We start from the raw sequence: 26,930 nt of genomic DNA on the forward strand, positions 1-26,930 counted from the left end.
TCCAGTAGTAATTCTCATCTCACCAAGTCTCAGGACCATATTTATCTTCTGGTATTAGTATTACAAAATCTGCTTTGTTGACCACCTATCTTGTGGGGCTGGAAGCCTTCGGTATGGAAGGAGCCAGTGTCTACAACCCAGCAGAAAAGGGAAATTTGGTCAATGCAAAGCTGTAATCAGGGAGATCTAAAAAAGAGAGATTAATAACATGTCTCCTGGTCACTGAAAACTGAAAGACATTACAACTGCACAAGAAAGGCTTTAGATGTGTACTGTCTTCCTTTAGGGGAACACAGCTCATGCACATCTTAAAGTAAGGTATAATGTTTAACTCCATTTGCTGTCATTTATAATTTCTTCCAAAAGTGGATTATGCATTTTCCTACATTCTTAAAATGAAACATACTGGTTACCATTTAATCTCTCTTAATAAATCACAGTCATCCTTTTGATGTACAAGCTGTACAATCATGAATAAATGTCTGCAGGGGTTATTTGATGTGCAGAGTTGCCTGCCCTGCCATAGAATGGCTCCAGGCTGCTATGTTTTTTTTTTTTTTTTTAACTTCCCATATATTTTTTTCAAAATGGTTTATCTCTCTCCTCCCTTGTTGTCAAGCTGTCAGTCAGCTGTCACTTTTTACTGCTGTCAGTGAGACTGCCTTTATCACACCCCCAATTTGATGCTGCTAATCTGCTGTCAGCTGAAAAATCAGATAATCAAGACCTCCGAAATTGCATTTACAATAAGTGGTGGGCTGAGCACCGGATGAAGATTTTGAGATACAAGTTCTAGTTCCTGCTCTGCTTATATCTAGCTGTGTGATTGCCAAAAAACATATAACTTCTCTGGGCCTTGGCACCTTCATCCATAAAATAAGGGGAGTGTGTGTGTGTGTGTGTGTGTGTGTGTGTGTGTGTGTGTCAGAGACAGAGAGAGATCTCATCCAGACCTGAATCCTAAGTTTCTTTGGCTGTGAGAATACACATGAAACTTTTCTGTGACTTAATAGAATGCAGGGTGGATGCCACTGACCTTTTAATGGTCAAATTCAAGGACGCTTTTTAGTCATCACTTTACTTAACCTCACTGCTGTGAATTCACTAATGATTATCTCCTTAGAACTCTCTCCCCTTTGTTCCACAGGATAATTATTTCAGCGTTGACCTCCTGACTCTTACTTATTCTTCTCACTTCAATCTTGGGCTCTTCCTCCACCAACCCCTTAAGTGTCAAGAATGCCAAAGTGGCTTCAATGTAAAAAGGTCAGGACGATGATGAGGAACCCAGCAAAGGAGCCTGAGAAGCAGCAGTCTGTGTGAAAATCAGGGGACTATGTGTGCTAAGACAAGTGAAGAATGTGTCATGGTGTGTCAAATGCTGCTGCTATGATAAGTAAGATGCGGACTACGAACTGACCACAGGATTTAGAGACAGTGGTGACCCTGACTAAAACAATTTCAGTGGAATACTTTTCACTCAAAACAGGAGGAAGGAACAAGTATAAACAACTCTTTTAAGAGGTTTTGCTACTAAGAGAAGGAGAGAAATGAGGTAGTAGAAGGGGGAAGTGGAATAGGGAGAAAAAAAAGTTTAAGATGTAAGAAATAGTAATAGTTTTGTATGTTAATAGAAATAATTCAGACAAAAGAAAAATAAGAATAATTCAGAAGAAAGGAAAACTGATGATGCAGAATAGACCAGGAAAAACTGCCAGGACAATAGGTCTTCAGTATGTGGGATGGATGAGTTCTGGAAAAGTGGAGATGGGGCCTTACACAGAAGCGAGGTCAGTTCATCCCCAGTAACAGGTGAAAAGATGGAGAATATGCACCCAGAAGAAGCACATAATTGGGTGGACCTGGTAGTATCAATAAATAAAAGTTGTCTTCTGATTGCTTCTATTTCCTCAGTCATCAGCTGAGAATGAGGATACAAGATTTGGTACTGGAGTGTTCTTTAAAAAGTAGAAGGCATAATTATCTAGAAGAAGGGAAATGCTTGCCAGGTAGCTCAAAGGGCCCATCTGAATCTTAGGAGTCATACATTTAGAACATGCTAATAAGTATGACATGCTTTTCTCCAGTCATGTTTAGTCCATGATTATAGGAAGAAAGTGTATGAACACATAGATTTAAACAGACGAGGGTTTTTGCCAATCAAATATGAAACAAAAGGTGTAAAAGATTTGAGAGGATATGCAAGGGAGTAAACATAATGATGGAATAAGAAAGTAAAGCTGGACAAAGAAAGAGAAAATAGGACAAGAGTGAAATTAAGTTGGCTCAATCAATGGATGGTAGGGTCTGGTGAGGCCAAAGGATTGTTTGACTCAAGGTGATCAAGAAAATAAACAAAACCAATCTCCTTATTTATATTAGATTCAGCTTTTAGGAGAGTAGTTCTCTTTTCATGTGTCAATTATAGGATGGTAAGGGATGGAGGGAAGATAGTCCTCTATATTCAGATGCCAATAAATATGCTAGGTTATAAATTAATGGGGAGGTAATAAGATAAAATAACCTTTTATTGTGGGTCTACTGTATGCTAAGCACTATCCTAGGTACATGGTATACATTATTTCATTTAATCGCTGCATCATCCCTATGAGGTGGTTTAATCACAACCATTAACAAACCTAAGTGCAAGGTCATTCCACAGGTACAGATCACACAGCTAGTAAGTGGTGGTCAAAACTCAATACACGTATACGTGACTACGGCATCTAAGAGCTTTCCCATCCCAAAATATGCAATACAGATAATGAAATGTTTTCAAGGGAATACACTCTCTTGCTATTTATCTGGTCTTTGGGAGTGACGCAGGAGATGAGTGAGGAAGGCAAGAGGTAGCAGTAGGTGCCATGAATCCAATATTAGCGAAGCCACCGAAGTGACAGACATGCTCTGAGTTTTAACAGACAGAAACTCTAAAAATCTTCATTTATTTTGTTGGAAATATGGCTTTTCTCCCCTCTCTAATTAATATCCATTATATTATATAGCAAAATGATTAATAATTTAACTGTATCTTCTGCTTTGTTTTTAGTTAAATTCATTTTTTCCCATGACCAAATAATATTTGGATTGGGAGAAAGATACAAGCCTTCAAATATATTTTTTAATCACCTTGGTTATTTTGCTTTTGGAATTACTAAATACTTTTCAACATCTCAACAAAATAATACGGTTTTGAAACTTCAGGCTTTAGAATGATTGTCATTCATGCAAATAATCACTTACTTACACTATATGAGTTTGGGTTGCATAAAGCAAATTACCATTTGAAAATAATTCAAGTAACACTCTAGGCTAAGACCTTGCTTATGAATGTTATCTTGGCCACAATATTTCTTAACCTTTTTCTATTTAGCTAGATTCCTTTATGGTAATATCATCCAAATTAATAAACTATTCAACTGCCACAGGTATAGTAAACATAAGATGTTGCAGAAACGTATCGGATGTAAATGAATTTTAAAACATTTACTTAGAATTCTATGGCAGTAATAATTGAGAGGAGCTATAACCACCAACACACTTATAGATACACCTTTTGCCTATATGTGATGTTAAAAAACCTTAAAACATGTCAAAATATAAGGTTCATATTTTTTAAAATTCAGATATATAACTGCTCTAGTTAATCACAGGCAAAGTATAACTATTACAGTTTTCAAAAGTTGAAGTTCTCTCATCACACATAAGAAAACTGTATGCACAAATACATACAGATAATATACATAATTACATATATATTCTGAAAATTGCTTGTGATCATGGCTCCACTTAGCTTTATAGTTTTCAAAACAGCAAATAAATCATAAACTGTTTTTGACAAATGACCTGTAATGACAGGATGCTTGAATGGTAAGTAGAAATTGGAATCAGAAGTCATAAAGCCTAGATGTTAATCCAGTCTGTGACAATGACAAGGTGAATACAAGCCAATCTCTACTTCTCTGGGCCTCTGTTTTCTGTACTCTATAAAGAGTAAGCAAGATGGTCTAACTTAAATTTTATGACTCACTAGCTTGATTTTCTATGGGGCAGATTTTTCTTCGGTGAAATATTAACAAATAAGACACTCAAATAAATCAGCAATAGGGGTGTAGATGAGGACTACCATTTCTACAGCAAAATATGGGTGAAGTCAGTAGTGTAGAACATAGAAGTTAATGCTGACCTCTTGCATAGCATGTTTGGATATTAAATCATTTCCTGCCTTCATTGCAGGGATGAGGATGAAACAGCTGTTCCTGAACTCTTTTAAGAAAGCAGTCAGTAAAAAACAGCAGCGTCTCCCGCTAGTGTGAGTCCCACTGAAGTAAACTTTCTGTTCACAAGGGAGAAATATTCCTAGTGGTAGTAAAAACAGTTTTGCTAGGTTTAATCAAAAGTGAAAAGGAATTCCAGAATGTTCCCTTTGAGCCACATCATCCACTGCTAATTCAAGGTGGGCCCAGCAACAAGGGTAATTAAAAAAAAAGTCCTTAGTAACTAAGAAACAGAAATGGCAATTAGGTACATTTGTAAACAATACAGAAGACTTAACTCTTTATTAAGATAATATAAATAATTAAAAATAAAGAAAAAAATAAAAGAAAATAGTATGGGAAATGAATTAATCCAAGCAGTGAGATTTAACATTGACTTATCTAGACCAGTTATTATATATATAAATCAAAGGACATAAGCTGAATGCAAAGGTTGAGAAATATGCTTGACAATGACTTCTGTAACAAAAAAAAATAAAGAAACAAAACACCAGGCTGTTTGGACAAACAAATAAATAAAAGGAAAGAAAGGAAGGACTCAGTATCTGAACTATTTAGTGATGGGTTAGACACATGATGATTTAAAATCTTTGTAAATCACAGCATGGTAAGATAGAACTAAATTCTCTAATTAACCATACTTAGGCTGAAAAGTTAAAACTGGCATGAAGAACATCAATTTCTATACACTTAAGGAATAATTTATGACACAATATTGAGAACAGAGTCGAACATACTGACCTGCTCACATCAGGAAACCTGATGGGAAAGTAAATAACTTGGCACTTGGGTCTGATGATGCTTTCCAGATCCTTGGGTCTGTGATCAGGAATCAGCTTCATAAATTTTCCAATGGAAGTGAGAAATGATTCCATATTAAAAACTGAGTTGAATACAACCACATCAGCCACCAGGCTGTTAAGGTAAAAGACAAATGCAAATGATGAGCCCAGACTCATTCAGAGTAATTTTTATCAACCTAAGACCTCTATGGATTAATCAGAGTTTTTACTGCACCTTAGGTTTGCAAAGAACTCTTCATTTCACATCAGTATCTACCAAAATGTCTCTAAGAGCTAAGGTAGTTTCACTACTGTTATATCACAGGGAGTTGATTGGTGGCATCAGACTGGAAAGGCAATGGGGAAATGGAATGATTTAATGGGATTGCATGAGACTCCAAACCAAAGCATATTTTTCCACAATTCCAGAAACTTTCTATATTATCAACAACATTAAGTACAGCAATTCCTTTTTCTTCATGGCCCAACTACCCATGTTGAATTTCTATGTCAGTGATGTGCATCGTTTTACACCATACTACCGAGAACAGAACATCTGTCACACTTCTCACTAACTTCAAGGAGACTAATTCAGACAAAACTGTTTTCATACTAGGGCATGATACCTTCAGCACTATTTGGTTAAAGTCTACTTCTTGCGTTAGCCTTTACTTCAAGAAACTGTGTTAAGTTTTTGAAATTTCTGGGACTACACAGAAAGGATTATGGTATCCCAAAATAATTTGTTTCACTATCATATTATATTATATTGGGCTAGCTAGAGAAATAGAAGAAATTGGTAGAAATGGATCCAGAAATCCAGATCACTAGGTCCTAACTGATTACATAAAGGTACATATAAATTATAAAGCACCGCAACACCATGGACCTTTGAATTCAACAAAATAAATGTAATAATACCAGTCCGCAACAACAATGGTTCAAACTTAAGATTTTTTTAACTTCACAATGGTGAAAATGTAATACACATTCAATTAAAACCATACTTCGAAAACTGAATTTTTATCTTGTCCTGGGCTAATGGTATGTGCACAATATTCTCTCACGATGCTGGGCAGCAGCAGTGAGGTACAAATCTCAGTGAGCCACATGATCACAAGGGTAAACAACCAATACTCTACAGTGGCCTGTGCTGCCAGATGATTTTGCCCAATTGTAGGCTAATATAAGTATTCTGAATATGTTGAAGGTAAGTTAGGCCAAGCTATGATGTTCGATAGGCTAGTTGTATTAAATGCATTTCAACTTATAATATTCTCAACTCACAATAATGGATTTACCAGGCTGTAATCCTATCCTAAGTTGATAAGCATCTGTATACAACATTAAAGGGATAAAGCAATTGGTTTTATTCCACCCTAAAAATGATAGATCAATACTACTGGAAAGAAGACACGTTATGTCCACAGGACTGCAGAACACCACAGAATAAGTAGAGCTTATAGAATAGGAATGCCATAGTCAATTGTCAGTTTCGTTTAAGTCATATTTGCTGAGACAGCCAAATTTACTATTACAACATTAATATATAGCAGAATAAAAAATGAACAAAAAGAGTGTTGGCCTGCTACTCCCATGCCCCCCCCCGAAAAAAAACTGATTTTCCATACAAGTATTGTTTATCAGTTGCTACCTAGTGCAAATTTGGGGGGTGCGGGTGATTACAACATGAATAATACAAAAGAATGTCACAGAAGTGCTGACACAACACTAAGCAATAAGGAAGCCAAGATAATAATATACCAAAAGTTGAAGGATGTTTTACAGCTAGTCTGTTTTCACCATATGTCACATATTGTAATAGCGACCTACAGGTCATGATATATAGTTGTGACATGTGTTCATAAGTCAGAGGGTTAGTGAAACCACTGTTTAAGGTGAGTACTTATGTCAGTCATCTTTGAAGTCCTTAACTGCCACACAGTCAAGAAAGAAGTCTGACAGTGCCAAAAAAGCAGAAGTCAGCAAGAAAACTGAAGAAACATGTGAGGAAGCAGGAGTCATACTTTTCAAAGAGAATCTGAACAGGACTGCCTTTTGACACTCTTATTTTTCCTCTGGACAACTGTGAACCATTTTTTTCCCATTAAGAAGCCAACTGATGATGAAGTCCACTTCTCTTTCTCCAAGCTTGTCTGTAAGTTTACCCTCTTGAGAAAAGCAATGCTGAAAAATCATGTACAAAACTTTTATAGTCTCATTGCCTATGAGCAAAAACAATGTTTTGTGAAAATGAGGGGGAATCGAGAGCTGAACTGTTTTAGACAGCTTCCCTCAAAGGGCATGTGACCCAACAACTTAACATTCTTAAAAATCCAGTCTATGCTAAATTAAAGATCCAAGATAGTTTACAGAAATATCCTTTTTGGTACATTTCCTCCCTGATATGAGTGGATGTAACTTCCATTAACTTTAAAGCCACCCATAAAGGGAAAAATAGACTTAGTTTTTTTCCCAGTGATTTCTCAGGGGTAATAAACACACTATCTGAGGAAAAGAATGATGCTAATTCAAGAAATCAAAAGAATATTACAAATGTTTTCCATATTGATAAAGCACAAAATGATTTTATTTTCATTTTTAAAACATATTTTCCTTCTCTGCTTCAATATAAAGTATTTTAATTTTATTATGAAATTTTAAAACGGTTGCTTTTTTTTATGAGACATTTGACGTGAAGCAGTTCCACTCTATTTTGATAGCACTGCTACTTCACAATTGAAGCAGCTTGTAAAAATGATTGTACGAAAACATTCACAAAATGCACACAACACAGAATTATTACTATATAGCATTTTTCTATGTCAACTAAACTATGAAACATTCTTGCAAGAGTTGGGGGTCTGTGTAAACACATCATCAAACCCAGCTGCTAATAGCTGTTAATAAAGATGAATAAAATGTACAAAATCACTGACAAACAGATTCCGTTTGACTGTTGCAGTTATGTGAATAGGATCCAATAGCAAAGCCATTTCAGAATTGTTATTAACTTCTTTCATTAACTAAGCTTCAGGAGATACACTTTGTCGAAGAAACAATAGAGAAGGACCATCACCTTTAAAATGTCATGGTATTTTAAGGCTGTGTCATTTCAGAAGGCTCAATGAGGGAAAAAAGAAAGCACTGCCTAAAGATTCATTTTCCATACTCGACTCTGTCTTACAATAAAATAAAAAGGCGGGGGAGGCAAAACCCCAAGTTGCTCCATTATGCTTTAATTTTTATTTTTCTGTAAAACTCTATTTTGATTTTAGCTGAATACAGTGATCATGATTAGTAAGTAAGAGTTGACTAACTGCACTTTCTAAATGCCTTAAGCAATAGATTATGAAATCAAGGGTTGAAGGTCCCTGCCAACCTTTTAATTCTATTTTGAATGTTGTGAAAAATAGATAATTAGCTCAACATATAATTAGATTGTTACATATATGTATTTTTATAAAATGATTAGTGAACTTACATATACTGCAGAAGGAAGAATTGTTTAAATATCTGTACCTACCTTATTGTGTTTTTTAAAAAGGTGTATGGTAGTAGGTCTCCAGATTTAAAATGTAACCACCTACAAAGAAAAAGGTAGCAAAGGGCCAAATACAATGATACAATGTATACCTACCATGAAAGAATTTGGTTGTATCCATACTGGAAATCCCTCTCCTGACATTTCTTGACAGGATATATCAACTGGTTCTCGTGAAAATACAGAATCGTTTTCAGTTTCCCAAGGTCAGGCCGAAGGGCAGCCAGTTCGGTCAGGTTAAGCACTGAACTTGCAAAGAGGGTCCTAGGAAACAAGAAAATTGGGGTTTACTGTCCCAAGTATGTTTGAAGGGGTCACGCTTTGCTCTTCTCTCCTCTTTCCTCTTCCCATCCCAAGAAAAACACATCCCCTACAGGGACACATCAATAGTTGAGCCTTAATACCATGTAGCAGCATTCTAAGTTTTGATCTCTTAAAAAGCAGCTGCTTAGAACTATAAAGTCCCCGAATCTCACTGGTCTTCTCAGTGCAGTTACTGAGAAATGTTTAAAAAAAAAAAAAAAAAAAAAAAAAAAAAAAAAAAAAAAGCAGGATGGATTTTATTGAAAAAGGCAAGAAAAGCTCTATCTGAAGGACAAATGGAACAAAGATAAGGCTGACTGGGGAATACTTTGCTTGCCAGTTTCATTACACTTTCCTTCTTTATGCAACCAACTACTGAAATTCAATGTATGAGCAGGAATGGCACATGTTCATGTTATGACATAAACCCTTTTGATTTATGCAATAGGCTTATCTAGTATGGTCTTTTTCTCTTGGCATGTTTTCTTACCCTCCCCTCACTTGTAAAGCATCTTACAATACTTGTATTTTTAAAAACATCTTTTCTTCTCCATTACTGGACTGCTAATGGTACCAGATGCATGATCTGTAAAATCCCTTAATAAAGCACAAATATAAAAATTTGATGAAAGGCTGATTCCTTATCTTTAGGGAAAAAGGGAAACTGAAAGCTTGCCTATCCATGTTTATAAATGAAAAAAAGTGTCCATTTACTCTCTCATTCCACATATATTTACTAAATGCCTACTATGTGCCAGGGTCTAACCAGGAAGAACAGAAAAGATGAACAAGACAGCTCAGCAGGATAAATGCTGCCTGTAATACAGACATACACAAAACATTAGAGAAACAAACAGAAAGCAATTCTAATTGTCTGGGACAACCTGGAAATGTTTCCCTAATGAGGTACCTATTGCATATGGACACAAAAGAGGGACAAAGTACAGGTCTTAAGCAGTTGAGGACATTTAGATGGCACAATTTTGATAGAATGCCACCTTTATAACATAATGTAACATAATTTGACCTTTATAGCTTTAATTCCCATTCTAAAAAATCAGGTTCAAGAAGGTTAAGAGTTTTTTCTAGGATCACACTGGTAGAAAGTGGCAAAGCAGAGAGACTGCTGGTCTTCTAAGAGCTCAAACTGCTTTTCATTACACCACAGATACGAATTGGTTGCGGACCACTTACATTGCAAGTGCTTTTTTCTGTACTTAATAAATACAAAATATCATCCTTGTTATTACCATGATTACAACTACTATAAATCCTCCCTTGCTGACAGGCCAAATGGCTAACTTCAGGTGTTTATATGATCTGCTGCACTAGCCTTTCACATAAGAAGAGTGATTACATAATAAGTACATATATCACAAGTAGGAATTCAAGTGTCTTCTTCATGGGCTAAAAGAGGCACGTAAGACCAAAAGCCAGCAATCCCTCTTCAAACCTACATAGCTATATTAATGTTATAATTTATCTCTTTAAGGGAAAAAAAATCTTACCAAGGAGATGCATTTATTTTTTTAAACTTGTCTGTCTATACCCAAATAAAAAAAAAATTATAGCCAAACAATGCCCTATTTTGTCCAAACATATTCCCCCTACCACTATCACATATAAGCCTCTCTAAAACTTATATTGAAAATTCTGAAACATGAAGATATTTGCTTACCTAAAAATCTCATCTTCAGCAGACAAAGCAACAAAATATTAATTTCAAACAATACTTTCCTTAAAAGGGAATACATGGCAACTTGTAGGTCTAGTTACGGAGTAATCCTTCCTCCTCTCCTATTCTTTCTTACTATCCCCATCCCTGACCATACATATTACTGGAAGCAATGAAGCCCATTCTTAATCATTATCACCTGGGCAAGCACAATTTTTTTTTTTTCACACACAAGGCAGAAAAATGCATTAAAAGAACCCTTCATATGAGTTATTAATTACAAAAATATACCTTTTATGATGGGGAAATCTGGTAGAAATCAATTTAACCAAGTGATCAAACTTTCTATGACCAATAATGGGACAAAGTGATATCCTGTATTTCTAAATGTGATACATTGAGAAAGATACAAATCATCAGTGTAGTATTCCTGCCAAAAATGCCTAATCTGAATTTGGTAAGGAATAACCAGACAAATATTCTGCAAAATAATTCACTGGATCTCTAAAAATGCCATATCATAAAAGAAAAAAATCTAGATTAAAGGAAATAAAGACACCCAAAACAAAATCCAGTAAGTGATCCTTCACTGGATACTGGAAGGGGAAAGCACACCTAGTAAGGACATTATTAGGACAATAGGAAAAATCTGAATATGGGCTGAATATAAGACTGCAAGTTTTTGTCAATCTTTAATTTATTAAATACAATAATTTTATTATACTTATGTAGGAGAATAATCTTATTCTTAGGAGATTCAAGTCAAATTATTTAGATGTGAAATGCCATGATGTCTGCAGTTAATTATTAAATAGTTCAGCCAAAATGCTACTAATAATAAATATTATTATGTATATATTTACAGAGAGAGAAAAATTAAAAATGTGCAAACACATTAACAATTGATTAATCTATGTGAACAGGTGTGTAGTAATTCATAGCTTTAGGGGAAGGGGAGAGTCTAATAAAAAGATTTCATGGAGCAAGACGTTGTCCTACTGCAAATTTTGGGTAAGTTATACAGTTATAAAACTACACATTTGAAGTAATGGGCATTAAATGGCAGTAAGTAGAAGAAAAAAGTTCTATATTCCATAAATAAACCCATCATATCTGTATTTCTAGCCATATTCCAACTGTTACTTTCTACATGAGGATTACCCTCAGGGTGGATTATCTATAGCTAATGTTTAACCGAGAGGAGCCCTTCACTCTATTTCTACCACATGTCCCCCTACCCACCAGCTTATCCATAACCAAAGAATCCAACCAGTCTTCCAAAGAAAACCTTCCAAATAAAAGAAGGCAATATATTCATATGAGAAATAACAATAATTTTTTTTTTTTTTTTTTTGAGACGGAGTCTCGCTCAGTTGCCCAGGCTGGAGTGCAGTGGCACCATCTCGGCTCCCTGCAAGCTCCACCTCCCGGGTTCACGCCATTCTCCTGCCTCAGCCTCCCGAGTAGCTGGGACTAAGGCACCCGCCACCACGCCCAGCTAATTTTTTGTATTTTTAGTAGAGACAGGGTTTCACAATGTTAGCCAGGATGATCTCGATCTCCTGACCTCGTGATCGGCCCGCCTCGGCCTCCAAAAGTGCCGGGATTACAGGCGTGAGCCATCGCGCCCGGCAAACAACAATAATTTTCATAATAATCACGATTTGAGACTGCCTATGCCAACACTTCCTTCAGTTTGTTTAATCATTAAAAGAAAATTCACTCTATTTGTATAACTAATCTTGAAATAACCTTCACTAGTTTTAAATAGTGGAAATTATCTCTATCATTTCTCTTTGCTTTTCTTGCTTGTAAAATGGTAAAGTGGTCAATAAGCAATTTCTCAAATATTTAGCTCAACACCACCCAAAAAGAAGTAATGAATATGCCCACAAAGGGGATGCAGGCAATCCATAGGCAATACAAAATTTAATAAATCAAAATTTACCACTATCAGTTTTTAAAAGTTGATTATAATACAGTGAATGACATCACTTGATCAGCAGCTAATGCCCGGGCTACCAATGCTCATCTTGCCTCAGGTATCATTTAAGCAATAAATCCTAACAAGGTGCACTTTATCATCCCACAGTGTGTCTCTAGCAGGAAAGGACACAAGGTGATAGCAAAAACCACGAGGAACAAGGTAATTCCTGACAGCTGCTGCTTGAGCACAAGTTAAATTGAACAGTTTATCTCAGCATGAAGATGTTACAAGGTTTTATGTTTAATATTTTTAAATTAACATAAAACCCCGAGAAAGCAGTTGAGCAATCTTTCACAAACATGACATACTACAATCACTGTATAAGCTGGATTAGTACTTATTACCATGCTACTACAGAATTAAGCTGTTTTTAGACCACCAAAGAGCTTTAAATTGCAACTTTTGTCTCTGAAAGAGAAACCTATATTTTAAATGTCTGCTAAATTCAAATTAACGGCTACATCATTAGCTTACCATTTCACCAAAAGTACAAGTAAGCTGCTACTATAATCGTCTAACCAAAATGGCTCTATGCTGCAAGCACATTAACACCATTCCATGTATTTGGGAATAGGACCTGTATACATGTTTCGATTGCTTCCAATATACATTGTAGCTACATTTTAAGTCATATACCTTTAAGGAATCCAAAACAGTGAAACACAATGAAATTCAAAATTAAATATTTTATTCTTTTCTGCTCAGTTTGAATAAATCAGTTGTTTGCCTTTTACCCTATTTACTTAATATGTAAAAAGAAAAGCTGAAATATACCTAAGGACAGTAGTAGTGTGACCATCACCATCAAGATACACACTTTTATATCTTGAATGGTACAGAAGGGAAGTGAAATGAGTTAACAGAGGGCAAGCATTCAATATTCCAGCCACTGTCCATACATTTTAGTAATGATTCTTCATGGGCTAGGTCATCTCACTCTTGCCCCATGAAATCTTTTCAATAGGCACCCCTCCTCTCCTGAAGCTATTTATGACATAATGAGATAGAGTATACAATTTAACACAGATGCCAGTTTGGGCTGTGTTACCACTCATACACAGTTTCTTGCATGGCTTCAGGAGGCCTCTGACAAAAGAGTAAATTCTTCCAGCTTTGTCACTTTGCTCAATACCTAAACTCTTAGTCTAGATTCATGTTGCTAAGACTTATTACCTAAGCCTCAGTTCTTTCATTGTTTCTCGTGGGTTCCTGTTCCTTGATACCTACTCTCTAGGATCCTAGATCCTGTATTTTCTGTGATGCAGTATTTTCTATGATGATGAAAATGTTCTATATCTGTACTGTCCACATATGACTAGCTACATATGGCTATCGAGCACCTGAAATGTAGCTAGTACTCCTGAGGAACTAACTTTCAAATTTAATTTGATTAAATTTAAATTTAAATCCACTAGCCATATGTGGTTAGTGGCTACTGTATTGGAAAGCACAGCTCTGGATGAACCAGCTTTCCCTAACCTGACACTCATGTTACCTGAATATAATTACCTGCTTAACTGATTTTCCTGAACAGACCCTTGACCTGCTTATGATAACCTAATTTCTATGTTGCTCCTGCCTAGAAGAATTTCACCTACTCAGGTCTCCAATTCTGGAATGGCAATACTTTTTCTTTTCCTTCTGAGAACTAGAAAGTACACGTTCACTATAGAAAATGTTTTAAGCAAAATAAATAAATAAATAAAGTGAATATCACCCATAACTATTCCAAAGAGAGATGGCTACTATTTGCATTTTGGTGCTCTAAGCATGTGCTTAGCATGTATTATTCGCAAGGCACTATGCTAAATTACAGACATAAAATGGAAAACAAAGTAGTTGAGGCAAGAAGAAAAATGACAGGTTGAGGAACCGAATGAAGACCAAGGAGGTTGGAGCCAATGGGAGATTGACCAAAAATAAGAGTGAAGATTCAAAAGTAAGACATGAAAATAATTTTGGTTTTGTGGTAAGATAGGAAGAGATGGAAGGATTTTAAGTAGGGAAGTGACAAAATCTTATATGTACATTAGGTATATTTTCTTTTATTCTTTCCATGTTGTAATAGAAATACATTATTGTAGTTTCGTTTCTTGCTTTCAACATCATGTTGCTTTACCATGTTAAAAATTATTTCTAAAAGATATGATTTTCTATTACATTTCATGAGATGGTATGTCATAATATCTCCAACTAGGGCATAATTTTTTTTTTTGAGATGGAGTCTTGCTCTGTCGCCCAGACTGGAGCGCAGTGGCATGATCTCCACTCACTGCAGCTCCGCCTCCCGGGTTCACGCCATTCTCCTGCCTCAGCCTCCTGAGTACTGGGACAACAGGCACCCGCCACCACTCCTGGCTAATTTTTTGTATTTTTAGTAGAGACGGGGTTTCACCATGTTAACCAGGATGGTCTCGATCTCCTGACCTCGTGATTCACCCGCCTCGGCCTCCCAAAGTGCTGGGATTACAGGCGTGAGCCACTGCGCCCGGCCTAGGGCATAATTTTTATACTCACATCCATAAAGTTTTGAAATCTTCTTTGTATTAATCTCTTATATTACTTTTGTTTATATAATTCACGCATTTTTAAATTAGTTTTTAATACCAGAAAACTTTACTGACTACCATATGGAAAGCAGACTGCAAGGAGTCATGAGTGGAAGAAGACAGCAAGAAGAGAAAAAAAATGACACTGTCTTGGGCTAAGATGCTAATATTGTGAGAGTGTTACCAAGTGGCCTGACTGGGTGTACTGATAACTGTCAGGGTGTGATGATAAAATTGGATACGAGAAGTGAAAGAGAGGACAGCTATTGCTTTCTTCCCTTTATCACTTCCAAAGCACCTTGACAGAGTTTTAATTACAACAGAAGCTCAATGATACATACACACATAAATGAAAATTACTCCCAAGCATTTCAAAAGTCTTTGGTTTCAACATATTTTTTAATTCATAAAACTTGTGTAGAGAGATAACTGAGTTCTAATATTCATTAACTATCAATATACAAAATTCATTTTAACATAATTTGCTTTAGTTGTCAGCTACTTAATCTTAATTGGACCATTTCTACTGCATGTTGAAATGCCATGGATATTCAAAAACTTTCAAAAACACTGCCTAACAAAATGTTTCCCTTTGCTGAAACAATTAAAAATACAAGATGGAAGTCTTACCTAAAGGAAAAGGAAACACAGTTATTTAATCTCCCAGGTTCTTGTGGTGGCAATTTACAGGCTGTTTATAAATAGAATATCCAGTTTTCCAAAAGCTGTCTCATCGTGTGGCATCAATCAGGAAGTTTTACTTTTTTCTACCATGTAATTTTCCTTTCCTGTGCTTATCACGATGACCAGGAGAGCACTGTATGCAAAAAAGCACTGTATACAGAACACTTGTCAAGAAGGTAGAGAATCAAAGACTGTAGGCACAACCTGCCACTGAGCAGTATGTTCAACACAAGGCTGTTTTCTTAACATCTATCCTTGCTGCAATCAATCATCAGCACTCTGAACTGTCTTATGGATGTTTAAGGAAACAAATTCCATAATGCCTATTGAGCTCCTTTAGCTAAAGGTGTCACTTAAATTCAGGTGTCTCTTAAATTATTTCTGCAAACGCTGAGTCTTTTAACTCTTGGTATCTGGCACAGTGCCTAATCCATAAAAGACACTTTGTAATTACGTTTCTAACAAGAAAGGAAGAGACAAGAAGAGAGGGTGAGCTTACTATTTTAAAAAATCTATACATACACTGAAATTTTTATTGCATATATTTAAACATTTTTTCATGTACCTGTTTATTTCTTTTGGGACTGGAGTCCATTATTAAGAGTATTCTTACAACGTCCAAGGTAATATGAACCGCAACATTTGTAGATATATTTGTTTTTAGACATTCTATCAATAAGTCAACAAATCAGAACACTGTAAAATCTTTTGACTTGGCAATTTAACAAGTACAAGATATCATCCCATTCTAAAAGAACGGACAATATAATTGGTGAAATAAGCCATAAATACAGGAAATATTAAATAACAATAAAAAAGATAAGTAACTGCTCTCTCCTGCACAAGAAATGTCACAAAGCAATGTGAGATTGATTATGAATGAAGGTAGAGGCACTAAGTGCTATGGCCACTCAGAGGAAGAAAAGAGAACTAAGAGCAGTGAAAAACCATGAAGTCTCAGAATTATCAGGGGTGGCAGAAGAGGCCTGGGTCCTGAGTTCTTGGGACTAAAGGGATCAGCGCTATGTGAATTAGAGAGGGCTAACAGTTAGTGTTTGGAAAAAAATGAATAATCAAATAAAACTGTAACAGTGGTCTTCCGCAGACCCAGAAGTATCCAGATGCAGGATAAGAAGTTTGTACTTTTATCTGTCAGCAATTTGGTGACTCACTGCATGTTCATTATTATACTAACAATCATTTATTTTTTTTTCTTATTCTTAATTAACTCAGTTTTTAATGCTTATTGGATAAGAAAAAGATGGTTGTAAAATGAGAAGATAAAGAAACAAATAAAGTACCACTATCAATCACTATTACTCTCAAAATAAGGATGATTACTCTAAATATAACCAAATACAGAAGATATAAAACCAGTTCCTTTAGGCCAGGCGTGCTGGCTCACGCCTGTAATCCCAGCACTTTGGGAGGCCAAGGCGGGTGGGTCATGAGGTCAGGAGATTGAGACCATCCTGGCTAACATGGTGAAACCCCGTCTCTACTAAAAATACGAAAAATTAGCCGGGCATGGTGGCGGGCGCCTGTAGTCCCAGCTACTCGGGAGGCTGAGGCAGGAGAATGGCATGAACCTGGGAGGTGGAGCTTGCAGTGAGCTGAGATCGCGCCACTGTACTTCAGCCTGGGTGACAGAGTGAGACTCCGTCTCAAAACAAACAAAAAACAGTTGATTTAAATCCATGTCTTTCCATGATCACTTTTTGATAATGGAATCCTTAAATCACTATAATATTGTAATATTGATGGTAATATTTTAAAGGAAGATAGAGAACCATGTATCATGCAAGGTTCTCTACACACATCACTACGACCACCCTAGGAGATATGTCTTATTATCCTCATTTTACTGGTTAAGAAATTAAAGCACAAGAGGTTTGGTTAAATGCTGAGACAACAGCAGTTACTAACAGGTAAAGATGAGTTTCAAATTCAAGTTGATCTCAGCCTAAAGCCTCTACTTTTTCACTTATTCCACACTGATTTTGAATCACCTTAAGATTAGAGTGTGACTCAGTGTTTTTGTGTTAATCGCATTTATTAGAATCTATGCTGGAAATATAAAAGAATATAAACGGTATAAAGGACAACTATACTAAAGTGAATAGTTCTATTTTATCCCTTTATCCATCACATATTTACTGAGTGGCCAGATTGCTCTATATAAATTGTGGAGAGGTAATGACCATCAGTGAAGGCTTTCCTAGGGAGAGGCACTCTAGGAAGCATCCTAAATAACACGCAGGAGCGAGCCTCCTGGAATAACAAGGAGGAGGTCAGGGCACTGGAATAGAGAGAGTGGCTAACATTAAGTGTGATGAAAGAAATGTCTGGCTTGGTTATTAAAAGGAAGAAGCTAAAGGTTTCTAGCTTACATAATCAGATAGTGATGGTGTAATACTCCTTAACATAAGAGAAAAAAAAATCATGGTTTGGAGTAGAGGGGAAATAAAGAGATGTGTTTTACAAACACTGAATATAAGTAGAGAGCCCAGTAGGTAACTAAAGATTACAGATAATAGGCTAATGACAGGAAATATATTGGAGAGTTGATTTAAATAAAGAACCTGCCTGGTCACCAAATATGTTTGTTAAAAATCTGGTCTGTTATATAATTTTATATAACTCTTCTATGTGGTTCTCCAATATTTAATATATTATCCTGTTTCTTCCCACTGAAGTATATATTCCTTGATAAGATAAATTAGATCTGCTCTTCTTTTCTTTAGTGTTTATAGTTTCCCTAACTTGGCAGCTATCACTCTGGATTTTAAAGTTCCATCAGGACAGGTCCTACATCTTTCTTGTTCCCCATCCTAACCACGTGCTTAAATATTTTCAAATAAGTGAATGAGTAAATGAAGTGAATGGATCATTCATTCCCTCAATCACTGTGAGAAAATAAAACTGGTTAACTTTCCATTTATACGGAAGTATTCATTATGATATTCAGTCCTACCATTAAAACAAGCTGGGAAGCATCCATGCCCATGGGTGCTTACATTCCCCATGCCCCATGGATGTGAGCACCCAACACAATTCTAAGATGTGTTATTTGATGTCATTTTTTATTGAGCTCATTAGTTTTTCCTGGGGTCCCTAATAATATTTCAGGCACTGGTCTCTGCTTTACCATTGTAAAGTATTCAAGACAGGATCCAAAGAAAAGGAACTCAAGAGGAAAGGTAGATGTCAACCTGGTACAAAGATCAGGAATGTACAATATCATGGTAATAATTTTTGTCATCTTCAGGGATTCATGATCATTAGCCTTGAAGAAGTAAGTCAATTAACATGCAAAGAGCATCTAACTTGCTGAGTGTGCTGGGAACACTTCATATGGTGTTTTATCACCATAAACTAATATAATTAGTATGTGAAATATTTATAATTCATCTCATGATTAATCTATCGTACAAGACTATTCCTTAAAAGCAGCATATCATTTTATTTTGGAATGTTCGTTGCCCTTTATTTCATGCCACTCATGAGTCTCTGGAGTTCCTTTCTAAAGACTATAAAGTTTGAAGACTGGAGACCCAAGGTAATGGATGTAAGTCCTATCATCACTGCAATCCGACCCTATCAGTGTAGTCTAAAATTACATACATTTAAGGACATACTGACCAGTCAAGCCAGAGCACTATCCCACAAGTAGATACAGAAAACTCACTTGAGGCACAAGCCTGAGAAACAAACCACAGGCAAGTACAGATTGGCTTTTGGACAGTATCATGATTTAGGCTTGAGTATTATGAAACTGTAATAATCAAAGTAATTATAACAATAACAATAATATTATCTGCTTCTTGACAATTAAGCTGTTCCTGACAACCATGAAAAACAAAAAAAGTATTTTGTGCCCAAATAACAAGCTAACCAGGAAAAATACAGGGACTTGCTATTTTTACTGAGTCCTATCTACTGATAAAACTATCAAAATAAAATATATCCTAAATATTCAGTCTTTCACTAATCAGTAATAACATCTAAATTTTTCGGCGCTTACGAGTATTTGCTTCAGTTTGCTTCCCAGTTTGCTTTACTCTACTGAGTTGTTTTATCATTTGATTTGTTATGCTTCTCATAGAAATTACGTCTGGGTTTTGATTATTCCTCCAGTGTTTGTTTTGGCAAGTCCAAGACGGTTCTTTGAAATCCTCCTTAAATATGGTGCTTAATATACCATTTGGAGAAACACCTCCCCACAAATAACTTAGTATCCCCAATGTTTTGCTATTTAATTACAAGGTACCACTGAACAATTAACTATAAATGTCAAAATCAACAAAATGTACTACGCACAGTAGGCATTCAAGAAATGTTTGAGAGAGTGAAATGTTTAATAATGTTGTACATCCGCAACAGAAAAAGAATTCAAAGGTGAGTCTGAGGACTGAGTCCTGGTCCTTTATACACTTATTTTAAAGGTAAAACTTTTCACAAACACTGATTTGCTAAGTCCTGTGTGTAAAAATTCTCATTTTAATATTAATTACCCCATATATCACAGAGGGGAAACACTTGAAAGCTACTTTTTCAAAGATCAAATAGAGTAAAATGAAAATTAAAAATTCTGTACACAAATTTCACAGAAACATTGTTTTTCAAAAAAAAAAAAGCTTCCCTTGATCACAACTGCCCTCTAAGTTTTTTATATATATGTGTGCATATGTACATCTATATGTATATTTTATATATATGTATATATAAAACTTATCTAATTATATTAGATTATCTGAAATGAAGTATTGGAGTCATTGAACACAACCTATATCACATGGCAACTTTCTAAGACACACTTCTCTTGATCTCACCTAGCATAAAACATGATATGTGGGACTCATCAAACACTACAGGCAAGAAGGAACTTAAAATTTCCTAGGCCACACTTCTTTACCAGGTGACTGAAGAACAGAAAATCAGGTCATCTGCCCCAGGTTAGCCAGTAAGAGGCAAAAATAGAACCAGTGTGAAATCAGTAATAGAAAGAAAGTCACAGTTGCTGCTTGTGAGCCTGGCCTCATAATTCCAATAGTAAAAGCAACTTCTTCAAGTTAGACGTTTCAATGAAAATGCTCTCTAGTTAAATGGGGGAAAGTCTACTCACCAAGAAAAAAAGTTTGAAAAACTGTATTTACAGTGTTTATTTTCTGTTTCATCCCTTCTCTCCACACAACGTAGACAAAGTACTTAAACTTTTGGTATGAATATGCAGTAGAGACTAATACAGATATCCACCTGACTCTTAATGATATCTGAATTTTCTATTGCCTACATTTGAGGGTCACATGTCTGAAGATCACATGTCTTATATCACATAATGGCGATCAAAAGCCTCTGTCAGCCATAATAGACATTTACACATAGGCCATGGAATGGAGGCTTCCTTCTGACTCACAGCTGTCCCTTCCTTCCTTTTTCTCTACTTGTACATAACAATGGTAGAGAAATGCCAAGAAATACATAGAACGCCATGAGTGAAGTGAGAAGGAGACCTCAGATATGGCCCAGGAAAGCCAGATAAGGCTTTAGAAAAGGTGAAAACACTTGCGATGGCTATTAAAAGATGAGCAGAATGTCCAATTATTTTTGTGTTAAAGGCAGGGATTGGAAAGGGAAGAGATTATGGAGTTTCTATTCATACTGAACAGGAAAGGCAAATACCTGAGATCACAAATATCCACATTCTATTCAATTAAGCAAATACTTAACATATAAACATATATGTATAACACATATATAACAATATATATGAATGGTGTATATATGGTAGCTATATGGTATCTATATATTACATGCAAGATTCTGTCTAGTTGATAAGGAGTAAAAAAATAAACTAGATGGCATCCTGCTCTTTATCTTTGCATTCTGGCAGCTGAAATACAGATAAATGGCTGACGTTCTGTGAGAGTCAAATATCTGATATTTCAAATGTTGAAATATCACCATGTTTGTTTAATCTCCACATTTATACATACTGCTATTATTACTCCTTGTTAAGATGATGCCAACTCATTGTAAATGAATTTCATGATAAATTCCTCCCTTACTAGGTTCCCAAAGTTAAATACACTCAGATGGGACATTCTAGTAACTTTTTTATAATACCTCCTTGTCTTGAAAAACACTTTCAAAGAAATGTTAGTATTTTACCACTCCATAGGAATCAGTAACAAGGCGAGATTCTCCCAAGAATATTCCAACAGTCCTTGAAAAACTAAGACTGTCACAAAACCTGAGCATCTGGCAACTCTGCCACCATGAAGTATCCATATGGAAGAGACCAAAATGTGTCAACGAACCCAAAACGATTTTGGATAGTGTAGAAGATAGAATAAATAATTCAGTATCGTCAACACTTTCAACAGCAGGTAGTGGATATGCTACCTGCTTCTATAATGTGCCAGAATGTAACATAAGTGTGTGAGGCTGTGTGTGGATGTGTGTGTGAGAGAGAAAGGCAGAGAGAATATCAGCATACATGAGGCTAAAAACTATTTTTATACAGAAATATTCTTTAGGTAGTTGTCTTTGTAGGGACATCAGATCTTTATAAGCATAGGTTTATTGACATACAGAAGGAAAAAAATGGAGCCAATGAAAACTTATTTTTAAGATAAACATTGCAACAGATACATTACTTCAGAGTCAATGAAAAAAACCTGCATTAACAACATTATGGTTGAAATTGTATGTGCAAAAAAAGTCAGAAAATCCAAAATTATGATTCCCTCAGCAACTATAACTGTGTCCTCATGCATATATAGGTATTTTGCATTACTGTAATGATAATACATTTCAGCCTCAATATCAGTTTATGCAATGTGGCTGAATTAGGATTCTTCTGGGAACTATAACTTTGAATTTCTAGACTTCTTTGAATGTAAAATCTTAACCATAAAATTACATTAATATAGGGTGGGGTTTTTGCATTTTACTTTCTGGCATTTAAAATAACAATAAAGAGTGAATAGCTGACAATATTAAAGCAGCAAAAGATTGGTTGATTTGCAGTAATACAAAACGGATTTGATACAGAGCTTAATGCCTTAAAATAGTGATGCACAAACTACAAATAATAAAAAATAATCCCTTTGAAGATTAATCAAGACAAGAACAGGTGAGACATCTTCCTAGGAGTAAGTAAATTTACTTGTTCTATAAAATTTTAGTTTCTGATTGGAAAGTATTTTCATTTAACTATATTTTAACATGGATATAAATAAAAATGCCTGAAATAATTCTTTCAACACATATTCCTGCACGTTATCAAGGAAAAAAATAGTGTTAAAACGGTCCCCCATATTTTCAATAGTGTAAAGCTGGTTGGGAGCCACTTTTCCTTCTTGTACTTGCAACATGGTAGGACATAAACTGTAAGATGAAATTACATTACTGTCACCAACCACTTTCTCTTCATGGGGCTGAGACTGATTCAAATATGGTTCACAAATGGAAAGAAACAGATACACAACAATCAAGTTCAACTAAAACAGTTAAGTGTATTTTATACAATTACTAAGGTATTATACAAGCATGGAATAGCTGAGATAAAGTAAAAAACAGTGAGATAGTTCAGAAGAGAAGAGTCATAGTCACAAGTGTTTGGGGAATATTACAAATACTTTCATGGAGGTGGCATTTTCAATAGGCTGGACTGGATCTGTAGTTTTTCAACAGAGAAGACATTCCATATAGAGAGACTATAGAAAGATCCAGAAATAAAAGTGGTCAATATTCAGTTTGAAAACAAAAACGTTGGCTGAAGGGTAGGCTCATGAAAAAGTTGTAATAAGAAAAGCTGCAAAGGCAGATTAAGTTTATATTGTAGAGCACCTTGAATGCGGGTCTGACAAGTGGGCCAATGTGTACACAGTGCGGGGATGCTGAAGTTTCAGGCTATATGTTTTTAGAAGTAGAGAAACAAAAGGCAAAAATAACAAAAACAAAATCAAAAACTCATAACGGCAGAAGTAAAGACTAAAGACAAAGGGACCAGTTATGAGATGATTACAGCAATACAGACAAGTTGCAAAGAAAGCCTGAAGAAATGTGGTAACATTTCTCCTCTAGAGGAGGAGAAGGGACTACAAAAGTGCCTTCAAGATTTTAAAATGTAATGACTATTGGAAAGATCATGCCATTAATTAAAATATAAAATCAAGGACAGTGTCTCAGGCAAGAAAAAAGAATGACTGAACACTATTTAGTAAATATTAAGTTTAAGGTATCAGGGTCTGTACAAACAAGCATTTCCTACAAAAATATTGAAATATGGTCCTAAAGCTACTGATTACAGCAATAAAAATAATATCCTTTATACTTATATAAGCTTGTACCTTTCACTCTCTTCTTATCCTTCTAGTGTTGGTAATTACATCAGTTGTACAAACAAGAAAACTGAGGCTCAGAAAGGATGACTTATCAAACCTCATATGAGTATTCCACGGTAAAGTGAGACTGGAGACAGATTTTGAAACTTTTGGTATAGAAGTCAATTTGAAGTTATAAGATTATCAAGAAAATGTGGAAAGAAAACATAAGTAAATTGTGCGTAGAACCAGAGGGAAAACCTAAGACTTTAGTAAAGCAGTGATTATTCAATACCTCAGTAGATGACCAAGATGCCTAGCAAAGCATTACAGGGCCTGGCAGTCAACAGGTATTCAATGAATAGCTGTCACATCAATAGCTAGAGGGGAGACCGCACCAAATTGTGTCTATCTGTGATGGACAGATGAAACAGCTCTCGGACTTTTTTAAGGCAGCTACATTTCTCAAAATGAATTCTTACACATTACTGGTATGTAAAATACACAAAAATGTCCTTGAGTAAAGCAGGAATAGATGGTCTGGATATTCACCTAACTTAACCTCTTTTCACTTCCATTGATAATATGCCCTTTGTATATATTAATATATAGAAATCCCTGAGACAACTCCATGCAACCCAAGAAAATGCTGGAAATCCTCTATGTTAGTCAGTCATAAGAGTGATAATAATTTGGGACATCTGAGTATGGCACGAAAGAACAGGTAACATTTGGTCTGAAGAGATCATACTGAAATCAAGTACCAGCCTATCTACACTTGATGATTAAATAGACACTCCATTGTCATGTTCTACTAGCTGGCATCTTTCATTACTTCTTTCTTGGATTTATTTATGACCAAAAGCTTCCTATGATTATGACTCATATCATCAGATCACTTGGACATCACAATTGTATACAATGGAAATGGTATATTTACTAGAGTCAATTCCCTGTGGCTGTCTTGTTCCAGCCCCTGTTGCAGAACCTCCCCAGCCACCTGCATCTTGTAAGAAACTGGCCATGCCACATTATTCCACAGAGAAGCCGGAGAGAAAAAGAACTGCATAATGTCAGGTTAAAATTAAATGTGAATGCCCAAATTTGGTATCTTAGCAGAAAGAAGTTTTGTGATCTAATCATGTTACTGATAGGACCAGTTACATGTATGACTAGTGAGGAAAGGATATGAATGTCCCTACAGTTGAAGAAAAACGAAAGAATGATTGAGTCCTTTTTAACAGTAGACTTAGCAATGTTGTTCCATTTTAATATAAATTATATATGAAAAATCCAGTCCAAATGGAGAGTAAAAACATAATCATTATTTTAAAATCCAGCCCAAGTAGTAAAAAACAGTAATCACTATAAGATTTTATTATGGCAATACCTGTGTACAAATAAGAAGAAATATGTAAAGAAAATCACAGGCTAATTCTTGGATAATTTATTCAAGGAGTAAGTTATGAAAATTCATCAATAAGTAGAATAAATGGGGTAAGGCAAAGACAGCTTACCATAGATTCTATCTATGCAACTCCAGTTTTAATTTAGTTTGTATTGATGGACTCTTATTTCATGGGTTACAGTCATGTTAAACCTAGACACAACATGCATTGCATCTCGAGTTTTCATAGTACAAAGACATTTGGACGTGGCACAGGCAGTTGCTCCTTTTGCTTCAAGTGATAAACGGTTTAGCTGTAAAAAGGATCTGAATAGATCTAACAAAAATCGGTGAGTGAATTTAGAAGAGAAACTACATGCATTAAAATTTTTATTTTACTCTCCTGATTCTTACACGGTATTTTGCCTTCAGGAGAAACCATGCTGATACTGTCCTTGGTGTTTTCAGGCCTTTGCAAATGAGGCTGAGACCTGGTTCCAGGATCGAGTATACTTCAAAGGAAACAGTACCACCTACAACACCTGCCATCAAAAAAGACAGGGGGCCAATTGAAAAACCTAGGTCAAAAGAGCATAACTTGGGCAAGATGCTGGTTAAATTCAATGAATAAAGCAGAAGAGTAAAGATTTCAAGAAGTTTCATTCAGAATTTAGGAGGTGACTCTGGAAAATCTTGTACAGATGTCAAGCTTGACTGGGATTATGCAGTGGATACAATTAGCAGAAACTACAGAAGAGGTATCGAAGCCACAGAAGGTGCCTATAGAATAAAGCAGAATAATCAGGGGGAAAAAACAAAGAGAAAAAAACCTGGCCAAGTCAGCTAAAGGTGGCAGTTGAAAGGTGAGGAGAGATAAAGGAAAGAGCAACAAAGTAAAGGCCTAGTGCTGATCTCATGGCAACTGGCAACAACAGAGATCTGGGGGTGAACGGTCAGCTGGAAGAATGCAGGAGCCCAAAGAGCTGTGTGGATGAATCCCAGGTCTTGGATGGATAAAACTATAAGTCACATGAATGAGCAGGTGTGGGTCTGAAGCTAAGGATGTGTCTATCAGCTGACTCAGGTAAGAATGGCTCAGGTACGGTGCAAGACTAAGCTTGCAGGTAGGGGGCATCAGTGGACCTGATTGTGCCCAGTTAGGGAAAGCCAAAGGCACAGAAACAAAAAGAGGGTGAAGAGACAGCAGTAAATAGAATAATACAAAACTGTTACTGAATTATAATTTGTGTACTTGGTATAGACTACAAAATAAACCCAGAATATGAAAATGTGGATTTATCCAAAAGACAAAATTTTATTGTATTTATTTTTACCCAAAAAAGATCCCAAATAATATTAACAATAAATTTAAAACTGCTTAAAGTACAAAATTGTAAGTATACTATTATTAA

General features: G+C 35.7%; 1 protein-coding gene across 35 annotated transcripts in view; it reads right to left on the reverse strand.

Annotated features, from left to right (window-relative positions):
* Nucleotides 1-26,930, reverse strand: part of GTDC1 (glycosyltransferase like domain containing 1) — a 393,230-nt gene that overhangs the window by 204,458 nt on the left and 161,842 nt on the right. For 30 of the 35 annotated variants that reach the window (XM_007964893.3, XM_038000665.2, XM_007964892.3 and 27 more), the window contains 2 exons: nt 8,700-8,867; nt 5,019-5,192 (listed from right to left, as the gene is read on the reverse strand). In XM_007964893.3, coding sequence (XP_007963084.2) covers nt 5,019-5,192; nt 8,700-8,867 — 342 coding nt within the window. Of the gene's footprint in view, nt 1-5,018; nt 5,193-8,699; nt 8,868-15,747; nt 15,952-26,930 lie in introns of all 35 variants that reach the window. The other 5 variants (XM_038000673.2, XM_038000674.2, XM_073019661.1 and 2 more) reach the window with 2 other exon arrangements.

The sequence above is a fragment of the Chlorocebus sabaeus genome, chromosome 10, assembly GCF_047675955.1.
Source record: "Chlorocebus sabaeus isolate Y175 chromosome 10, mChlSab1.0.hap1, whole genome shotgun sequence".
Taxonomy (NCBI): Eukaryota; Metazoa; Chordata; class Mammalia; order Primates; family Cercopithecidae; genus Chlorocebus; species Chlorocebus sabaeus.